Below are 9908 nucleotides of genomic sequence, written 5' to 3'. Positions count from 1 at the left end.
GCTCTCCAAAACTGTGCTGCAGAGCCACCCTCTTCTTGCTGAGCCAAAACCAAGCCAGTGTGTTTTCAGGTCTCAGACAAACGTGCAGTCAGCATCACCAGGTCAGCTCCAAGATGAGGCAGAGGCGCTTTTTTAGATCTGGGTATTAGAGTTAATGAGAGGTTCTGAGTTCTGTTCTTATTGTAGAAGTCAGGGCATGCAGTCAGTCTGTAGCTGAGGTTGGGAAGGGCCATAACACACAAGTGCTGGACTTGGAAAGGAATGGAGACCTTCTGCTGGGAAGAGCACTGAGGAAGCCTGTTAAATGCCCACCAAGTGTGTCAGTTACATTGGGTAATGCTGATGTACTGTATTGTGTGCTGGAATGAAAACTGGACTATGGCTTGACTACAGAAGCCTGTAAACCTGCATTAATAGAAGGCAGATCAAATTTGTCCTTTTCTTCATCCTCTTCTGATGTATTTGCATAATCACAATTCAAAGGTGAGAGACAAATCCTGATCTAACATTAGCTTTTCTGTTTCTTTTGTAAACAGCAGCAAGCTGGGCTCTGAAAACTGGTTTTATGATCTAATAGAGCTGGCACAGTGGGACCCCATCATTTAACAAACTGCTTTGGGCTAAAGTTTGGCCACGAACATGAGGCACAAAGCTAAACCCCTGCAGGTTTTACCTGTTTCGCACCAGAAATCGTGTTTCAGGGTGAAAAGCCATTGGCAAGCATGTCTGTGTGAGGAAGTTATTTTGCTCCTGTGAAGTTCCTGATCTGTGTGTGGAGCTGGGAAGGAGTCTGCTGTGGTACATCAGGTGGGAATGCACAGGTGGGAGGAGATGGCTGGGATGTGGGGGTGGAGAAGGGTGTACCACTGCCCTAGGTGGGTGATGGAGCTGCCTAAATGAGCAGAGACAATTCACACTAATGTCCTGCAAGCTTCCAGCTCTCCAGGTGCTGCTGGAGTTCTACTGGGCAGTGTGTAACTCCAGCTACACGTGCCTGACAGCAAATGGTGTAAAACTGTGAAGTGCCTTGTAGTCCCAGGACATGCCAACTCCTGCAACGGCATCTATGGATATACGTCCATCTGGATCACCTGGAGCATTTTTGAGGCAGCTCCTGTGTGTGCACAAGCCCAGGGCCTGGTGTCAGGATTCATGAGCAGATACAAATCCCACTGCAGGTGGAGGTGTTGCCTTGGCCACTGGTACCTGTTCTCTGGTTGTTGGGGACCGCCGGGTTGCAAAGCAGGGCTCTGGAAGCACAGCCAGTGCTTCCTGTGTTCAGCTCCCACTGGTTGAGCTCTCTGCAGGCTGCAGTGTCAGCCAGAGGTTATTTATTTCCCAAATAGTGTTTAAAAATTTGTGAAATTTGGCTGGTATTGTTTATTAGGAGTTATGAGAATGAAATCCACTTACTGGGCTTTCAGCTGCGGTGGGAGGAGGGTGGTTCAGGGTGTGGGGGAGAAACAACATGGACATCGCTGGGAGATGAGTTAGATGGATTTCTTTTGTTCCAAATTTGAATTTTTTTCTCAAGATGCAATTTACCTCTTCAAGGCCACGAGGTTTTTGCAAAGGATACAAATTGTATGGAATCCCATCTGGAAACGCTGACTGGGCTCAGAGCAGCAGTACCCCAAAACCAGCAGAATCCATAACAGAGAGGGGGTTCTCCTGACTGTTTAGGTGTCTAACAATTGCTGCTTTAAATAGGGTTTATGCAAATGCCATTTGACACAAACTTACATAACTGCTGAATATCTATCATCTCAAATTTTGACATGTAGGTGCTATTTTTCCAGTATATTTTATTTTTGGCAAAAATACAATAGGACATGATTTTCTATCTGTGCCTGCCTCCATCAAAGGTACTTTTCTAAAATGAATGAAGATTTCTGGTAAAGTCCTTTTGACCTGTTTCATCATCAATTTAACACAAGAAATAAAATGCAGCCAAATTGTTCTCGTTTATTTGTGAAGCTGTGATACAAAATGTAGAGGTAGAAAAGCTTTTAAAACTGGAACTGTTTAATGAATGAAACTCCAGTTATTTTCTCTATGGGCTACTGACATACAAGTCAGTAAGAACACAGCAAAATTTTGACTCTTTTAAAGTCTCTATATGGTTTTTGTTTTTTTTCAGTCAAAACTGTTAAAGTTCTTTCCGACAGGGAAGAGTTTCCAGAAATGGAAAGTTGAAGATTCTGAAAGAACTCTTCCTGCAGAGCTACCCTGTTTGTCACATTGATGAACATCCCTGTGCTTGCAAGGGCTCTTGTCTTCCCTGCATGAAAAGTGGATCTTAAAAGCCACGTCCAGACCCTAAATAGGATGGGGGCACACCTGTGCTCTTTCATGTAGGGAAGGCTTTGGGGAGAAGATGCCAGGAACATCAGGTGCTGTGGGAATACCCTGGGAAGCAGAGGAGAAAAGCTTTGTCTCTGCTGGAAAGTGTTTGCCAGTCCATGCTGAGAACTGTGGTGGGTGAGAACAGATGAGACCAGTGCCAGCACTGCTTTGCCAGCACAGGTTGCTTGCCACTGCCCTCTCTGCCTGCAGCATCCCCTCTGCCCCTGTACAACCTGCCAGACACAAGGCAGGAGGAACCTTTACCCGTGTTACTACCCGAGACAGATCGATGATACCTACCTTGACCTGACTTTGCTGTTCTTCAGTAAAAAATGCTCTTGAAATCTCGCTCACACTTTTTTTTTCCAGTGATTTCTTACAACTTGGGCAAGGCCAGGTTGGATGGGGCCCTGAGCAACCTGATCTAGTGGGTGGCAACCTGCCCATGACAGGGGGTTGCAACTAAAAGATCTTTAAGGTCCCTTTTAACCTAAACTGTTCTGTGATTCTATGAATAACCCTCAAGACAAGCAATGCTGGATTCATCCATCAGTGCTCATGGGGACGTGTGTATCTTTCTGGAGTTGATTTTATGGTGCAAAAGTGAAGGTTATCTAGGTTTTGGGGTTTTTTCCTTGCTTTCCATATAAAAGGAGTTCATTATCCACTGGTACCAGTTTGAAGCAGTGGTCCCTATTCACCACCTGCAGTCAGCATGTGCGTGTTACTCCACTGGCTTTAGCATATAAAAAAGTTTTATATAGAAAAGTTTTAGTACTGAGGGAAGCAAAACTAATGGCTGGTGTCTTGCCCGTGACAGCTACAGGGTGTGTTAAATGTTTAAGTGTTCCCTGCTAGATATGAAATATTTTCCTGCTCGTGCAAGAGTCATATGAAAGTGGCTACTCTTCTTTAATAAAAATGCGTATATTTTGCTAGGTTTGGCCAAATGTCCAATAACTTGCAGAAACAAATCTATTTCCTTGGTGAGAAGGAAGGAAAAAGTCCCGTCCTCCCTCCCAAGAAACAGCCATTCCCTTTCTTTTTGACTTTTGTGACCCCAGGTTAAATGTTTAAATTTCATTCTATACACAAAGTTGTGGCAATTTCACACTGTTTCAGTATATAGCTAAACTTTACAGTCTCTCCTGATGAAGTGTTCGGGCTAAATGAAGTAATTAGTGTGTTTGTAGTTTATGTGCAGAAATTAAATGTGTCTACACAGGGCTCCCATGGGCGAGGAGGGGGCGTGGCAGTGCTGAGCCAACCCAACAGAGACCAGCTCCTCCAGCCTGTGTGAATCACACTAAATCCTCCACCAACACTGAGCCAGTAGGGTTATAAAGGGTCTTATCACTTTATTTCTTTTTCTGTTCACATTTAATACCACAGACACAGCTGAGACTCGAAACACTGATGTGATGCCGGGTGCATGTGATGGGTTCATTTACACAGACGGGTCATTAGTGAGCTCACATCTTCACAATCCTTTTGAGATTCCCCAGTGTCTTGTTTCCCTGAGTTGCATGACATCTGCCATCAGATCTGCTTGTCAGTCAACGAGTGAGAGAACAAAATGGGCGGTGAGGTGGATGTGGTTAGAGGTGAAGGGGGAGATGATCCCATAGCTCTGCAGTACCGTAGTGTATAGTGTGTGTACATCAAACCTGCGCTCCTGCGAGCATGGAATGGGGAGGGCACAGGCTCAGGTCCCACCAAGGAGCAGCAACCAGCCCCTGACTCCAGCAAAGCGCCAGGTGCTAGGAAAGATGTGGTATGTAGAGAAGAGGCCAAATTCTCTTGTGAGTTTTACCTGAGCAGCACCGCCAGCTGAGGTGTAACAGATGTAAAGTGGCCCAGTGTGAACGTGGGTTTGAAGGCAGGAAAGCTTCTGCTGACAGCAAATTCATTATGGAGAATTTAAATTCATTATGGAGAATGAATACTAGAACCAAGTGAACTGAAAGCTGCTATCACACATGCATGCTCTGAAGCTCTATGTTCCACGTGTTGGTGAGACAATATAAGACATATTTATTAGCACAGCGGATGGAACGTTTTCTGGTTTGCCTTGAAATGGCATACTGAAATCTAATTTAAGATTTTTATGAATCAAGTATGAGAATGTGTCTGCCTGTGTCTTTTAATGCAGATTTTTCTATTATTTTCTCAGGTCACGTTGGTTAAAAAATGAAAATGTTCTCAATTCAATACTGCAGCAAACGAGTACAATTGCACACTGGGCTTTACGGGGGGATGTGGGACTGGGAACTGGCTGATAGTCTTCAAACAGAAATGTGGAGGGGGTTTACAAGCAGGAGACCTGTCCTCAGCAGACTTTGGGGTATGGAGGGGCGCAGTTAGGGACAGGTAGCCACAAACTCGTTACAAATACCAAAACAACTAAAAGCTTCCAAGTTCAACCACATCGTGTCATTCACAGTCACACCGAACAAAACAAGTACAGATGATTTAGCTAGTATAAAAAAAAAAGAGACTTTGGTGGGAGATTGCATGCCACATTTTTATAGCATCACTGCAGTCCTGAAGTCAGCCCTGTCCTTGTCCCACTGATATATATTTTAAAAAAATATTTCAGTACAGTCATGTTGTAAGCCACTTTTGTGAAGGCATTTTTTGTTTCCTTTCTACTTGGACGTGACATGAAGGTCATTTATTTTTAACATGTTTAAAAATTACCCATTTTACCTCTCCTTTTTTTTTTTTTTGTTTTTAAGAAATCATTTTCCTCCTTCTGAGAAAAATATGAGCTTATTTAAAAATCAAGATTATGAAAAGTGTATCAAATTTCACATTTACTACTCCAAAAAGGCAATTCAGTTTTCTCTCTCTAGGGTCTAGTCATATGGAAGCAAAATTCTTAGCAAAACTAAAGCTAACTCTGGAAACATTCAGCTCGAATTAGCTGCTACTGAAGTTGTACAAGTGGGGCCACATTTGCTTGGTCAGGAGGGCACAGCCTAGATTTGGGCTAAAGTCAGCATTAAAAATTCATATGGGCAAAAGCAGCAGACAAATAATACTTGAGTGTTTCCAAATTATGTGACCATTTGTCTCCTTTTATAGTCTCAAAGTTTAGCTTGTTGTTTTCTTGAATCTTTAACTGCCTGCATTACAACTTTCAGCAGATCCAGACGGTGACAAGAGTACGGCTTCAACGTTCCGATTCCCATTTCTTGCCCTCTTTCCCTTCTGTTATGGCTTTCTGGGAAATGCAGTGAGTGATGCACCAGCCCTGGAAACCATGTGTCATGTGATGACACTCGACTCTGTCCACACACGGGAACTTTCCAACTTTGTGCTGGAGAGTCTTTTCCTTGGGAGGGGTTTGAGTCCGAACAGGCGGCAGGCGGCCACGCGGTACTTCTTGGACATGATGTTGTAGAGGATGGGGTTGATGGCTGCACTAAGGTAGAAGAGGACAAAGGACACCAGGTTGCAGTACTGGCTGATCACTGCTATCTCCCAGGATCCAGCTTCAAAGGATTTGGAAAATAAATATCGTCCTACGTGAAAAGGCAACCAGCAGAGTATGAAAGCAAATACCACCACAACTAAAATAAAAACAGCAGAAGAAATTGTGTTAAGTGTGAGTATTAACAAACAGGTCATTAACATTCTCTTTTACAGTTCTATTCCTTTAGCAAATTAGTCACAAAGTGTGAAAATTCATCCCCTAAGGTTTTAGTTGTGTGTCTCTCAATACATTCTCTGGGAGTATAAATTAGTGATACTTAATACATATTGATCATATCTAAACAGGCTGCCTGAATATTGCCCAGGTCATCTGATGTAGCAAACTTCTGACCTGTAATACAGATGTTTGCATCAACAGAGAATTAAAGAATCCAAATGGTGACAACAAAAAGCTTAACAATCTATCATCCACAGTGTTTAACAAAAGCAAATGATATGTGACAGACTCAACACTGAGGTTTATAATGAGGAATGTAATCGCTGGGAAGCAAAATTATTTAAGGCAAAGCAAAATTGTTTAAGGCAAAGGCCTCAAAATAAAACAACCCACCAGAATGTGGACTTGTAGAGCACATGTGCTAAGGTAAGAACAAGAGAGTGGTGCACCCCTCCAGTTTGTACATTTTTTAGAACATGAGTTACTCCTGAGAAGAGTAAAACTAAATATATAGTATATAACTGCATAATCATAGTTATACAGTGTATCTGTAATATAACACTACCACTGTGGTTGCATTTACATGTAAATATAATGTCTGTAGAGTGATAGGAATGTGTGTATCTCTGAACAGTGGCCCATTTGAATTTTCATCCAAGAGAAAGGGAAACTTTTTCTGTTCATTTCCTGTGTGCCTTTGACCTTTATTATTTTTCATATTTCTTTGAGTGTATCTATTAATATACTAAAGAGATAAAAACCAGAAAACTCGGGCAAGGGTTTTTGACATTCTTAAGCAGTTTTTACAGTTAACCTGTTCATAGAGTCACAGAATGATTTGGGTTGGAGGAGACCTTAAAGATCATCTCATTCCAACCCCTTGCCATGGGCAGGGACACCTTCCACTAGACCAGGCTGCTCCAAGCCCTGTCCAACCTGGCCTTGTGTTCTCATGTTTCCCCAGCTCACTTGAGGACTTCAATCCATGTAATGAATGTTACTGTGATGGTCATTATGAAGAGTGTTTTAAGCACAGTCTATTACGAGTAGAATTTTAAGCACATGTAGGCTTGCCATATGCCTAGTCAGGATTTCACAGTTTGATCTTCATTCATGCAGAAAGAATCCCATGGATTTCAATAGGAATGGGATATGATAGCTCCTTTTCAAGCTGGGCTATACATTTAGGTGTTTAATTGAAGACCCACAAGCATAACCTTTCTGTACAGTTTAAAGAAGTGTTGATGCTAATCCCATTTACTTGATGTTCCATGACTTGCTAAAGGCTTAGAAAGTGCCTTCTAAATTTTAAGCAGAACATTAACACCAATGAGATTAGACTGCAATGAGCATCTGCTGCTACTGAGCCCTCACTAACTTCTTTCCATCAGGCATCAGACTGTTATCATTTAGGGAATATTGGCTCTCTGTCAGAGGACAGTCTTGCCACTGCTTGCTGTTCTCAGACCTTGTAAAAGGAAAAAAAAAAAGGTGATTGAAATATTGCAATGCTTGTGGCATTACATCGGGATAGGAATAAACAGTTGTAATTATTTCAAGATCTTTATGGTTAAGTATATGGAAATATAAACACTGTAGTAATATGTGTAATTTACTTATAGTAAGTGGAGATTCATAATCCCGAACCTCAGGAGTGTAAATGATTAATTACTTCCAAGGTCACGCTTAGCAGACTGAAGTAATTCTATTGATCATAAAATGTAGTTGAAAGAGCACAAAGAATGCTGTGGGATCTATTATTCTTCCTGCTATAGCATAGCAATAAATTAGGACGTGAACAGAAAATCAGTTAGGCTCCCGTTTGATAATTAAAGTCCTTAGGACTCACTGCCACCTCCTGTCTGGCTCATAAGCCCACCACTTCAACCCCACTGAAACCAGCCCAGCAGAGCTGCTGCCCATGAAACCTTCTTCCTGCAGAGCATCTCATCCCCCCTGAAATCCACGGGATGACTTGCACTGCAGAGGACTTTTGGCTTGAATAAAAGTATGCAGCAGCAGCAGGATTCTGCAGTTTTCAGAACAACTTTTTTGGTTTTGTTTATCAAACTCCCACCACATGCACTGACTTAGTATGTTAAAATTTGTGTTTCCATGTGCCAGCCAGAACTGTTGTTTAAAGCATTCAGCAATGTCAATATACAGAGTTAGGCATAACAGTGTCTGTTGTCGTGATCCTTTTTTAACAACTGTTTTTTTACAGTCAGTGAGATTTTACAGCACCACAGAGCTCAAAGGAGACACAAGGCTCCGGGTTCAGCACATCCTGGTGTTTTGCTAATGTAAAAATTTGGATTAATTTTCATAAGTTTATACAGCCATGGTAGAAAATAATCCCAATTTGCTAAAACCTTGATACTCTTCTCATATAAATCTTCAAGTGCACATCATGCCCTGCCTACTTAGTCTGCAGCTCAACTTCATGGTTTCAGAAGGGTTTAGTTCTGTTTAAAAATCAAATAAACTGTTCTTCTGTAAATAACATCGGTATCCACAACCAAAGAGCAAAAATTCTCAAAAATCTCCAGGGCACAAGCTAATTATAACTGTAGTATTTGTCCTTGTCAGGGATTGTTATTAACATTTGTTTAACTGTTTGGGAGTCCCCAGCTCAAATCAGTTAGAAATAAATCTAAGGGAGGGGGAGAGTTACTCTACGGATTCCTGGAGTTCTATCCCTTTGCATGAAACATTTTTCATAAATGCTTTCCTTTGGAAGCAACTATAGTAAACTACCAGAGAGCTCTCGGTCTTTCTCTCTTTCACACACACACCAGCACACACACCCTTTGGAAAAACAGAGCAAGAAGACTCGTACCTAACATTTTCACAGTTTGCTTGTTGTTCTTGTCCCTGATGACAGTGTTCAGACCGATGTTCTTTCTCTTCCTCCTCCAGAGCTTCCTCCCGATGAGGCTGTACAGCACGGTCAGGCAGAACACGGGCAGGAAAAAGAAGATGCTGGAGATCCAGACCATGATGGTGAGGAGCCCCGAGCGGATGGCGTACTCGGTGGCTCGACACTCGTTGGTGCTCAGGGGGTTCGTGCCGTTCTCGTGCTCGACCCCCACCAGGATGAAGATGGGTCCGGCGCTAATGAAGGAGACAGCCCAGAGGAAGAGGATGACCAGCTTGACCTTCCCCTTGGTGATGATGACTTTAGCTCGGAGGGGGAAGCAGATGGCGACGTACCGCTCCACGCTGAGCGCCGTGATGTTGAGGATGGTGGAGTAGGTGCAGCTCTCGCTGATGAACTGGAAGAGCTTGCAGAGGAGGTCCCCAAAGTTCCAGGGCCGGTACTGCCAGAGGCGGAAGAGGTCCAGGGGCATGCAGAGGAAGATGAGCAGGTCGGAGAAGGCCATGCTGGACAGGTAGAAGTTGGTGGTGGTCCTCATGTCCCGGAACCGCGACACCACCAGCATGGTCATGAGGTTGCCGACGATCCCGATGACGAAGAGCAGGACGCAGGCGATGGTGATGCCGGTGAGCACGGGCACGGGGAACAGGTGCTGCGGGGCCTCGGCGCCCGTCCGGTTCTCCGCGCCGCGGCCGCCCGCGCTCCCCTCCGGCATCCTGCCGCCGAGGGATGCGCATCCCCGCCCGGCGCGGCGCGGCCCGGCCCCGCGCGGTCCCCGCGCCGCTGCGCGCCCGAGCAGGTGCGGGGCCGGGGGCGGGGAGGGACGGGCGGCCCCGCTCCGCCTCTGCCGGGCACTGTCGCTCCCCCCGGCCCGGGGCGGGCGGGCGCTCGCCGCGCGTCACACGAGACGTGGGGCGGCCCCGCGACCCCCGGGCGGCCGCTCCACCCGCGCCGGTACCGGCATTTAAACTTTCTTCCCGAGCCCCCGGCGCGGGAGGACTCACCCGCCCCGGCGGGTCCGGCGCTCTC

At 44.7% G+C, this 9908-nt stretch overlaps 1 protein-coding gene across 2 annotated transcripts; it reads right to left on the bottom strand.

Moving 5' to 3' along the window:
- Positions 1-4363: 4363 nt before the first annotated feature.
- GHSR (growth hormone secretagogue receptor) lies at positions 4364-9644 on the bottom strand. Of its 2 annotated transcripts, none has more exons than XM_027685577.1 (2): positions 8841-9644; positions 4364-5921 (listed from the first exon to the last, which is right to left on the bottom strand). In XM_027685577.1, the coding sequence occupies exons 1-2, from the start codon at positions 9592-9594 to the stop codon at positions 5617-5619; spliced, it is 1059 nt and encodes a 352-aa protein (XP_027541378.1). In that variant the 5' UTR covers positions 9595-9644; the 3' UTR covers positions 4364-5616. The 2 variants fall into 2 exon arrangements, with proteins under 2 accessions (XP_027541378.1, XP_027541379.1); XM_027685578.1 differs by having other exon boundaries at positions 4364-5873.
- Between the last annotated feature and the right edge of the window lie 264 nt (positions 9645-9908).

Source organism: Neopelma chrysocephalum, unplaced genomic scaffold (assembly GCF_003984885.1).
Source record: "Neopelma chrysocephalum unplaced genomic scaffold, ASM398488v2 Primary Assembly neopelma1_69, whole genome shotgun sequence".
NCBI lineage: Eukaryota > Metazoa > Chordata > Aves > Passeriformes > Pipridae > Neopelma > Neopelma chrysocephalum.
Note: the sequence above shows the minus strand (reverse complement) of the source record. Positions and strands in the feature narration are given on the sequence as shown.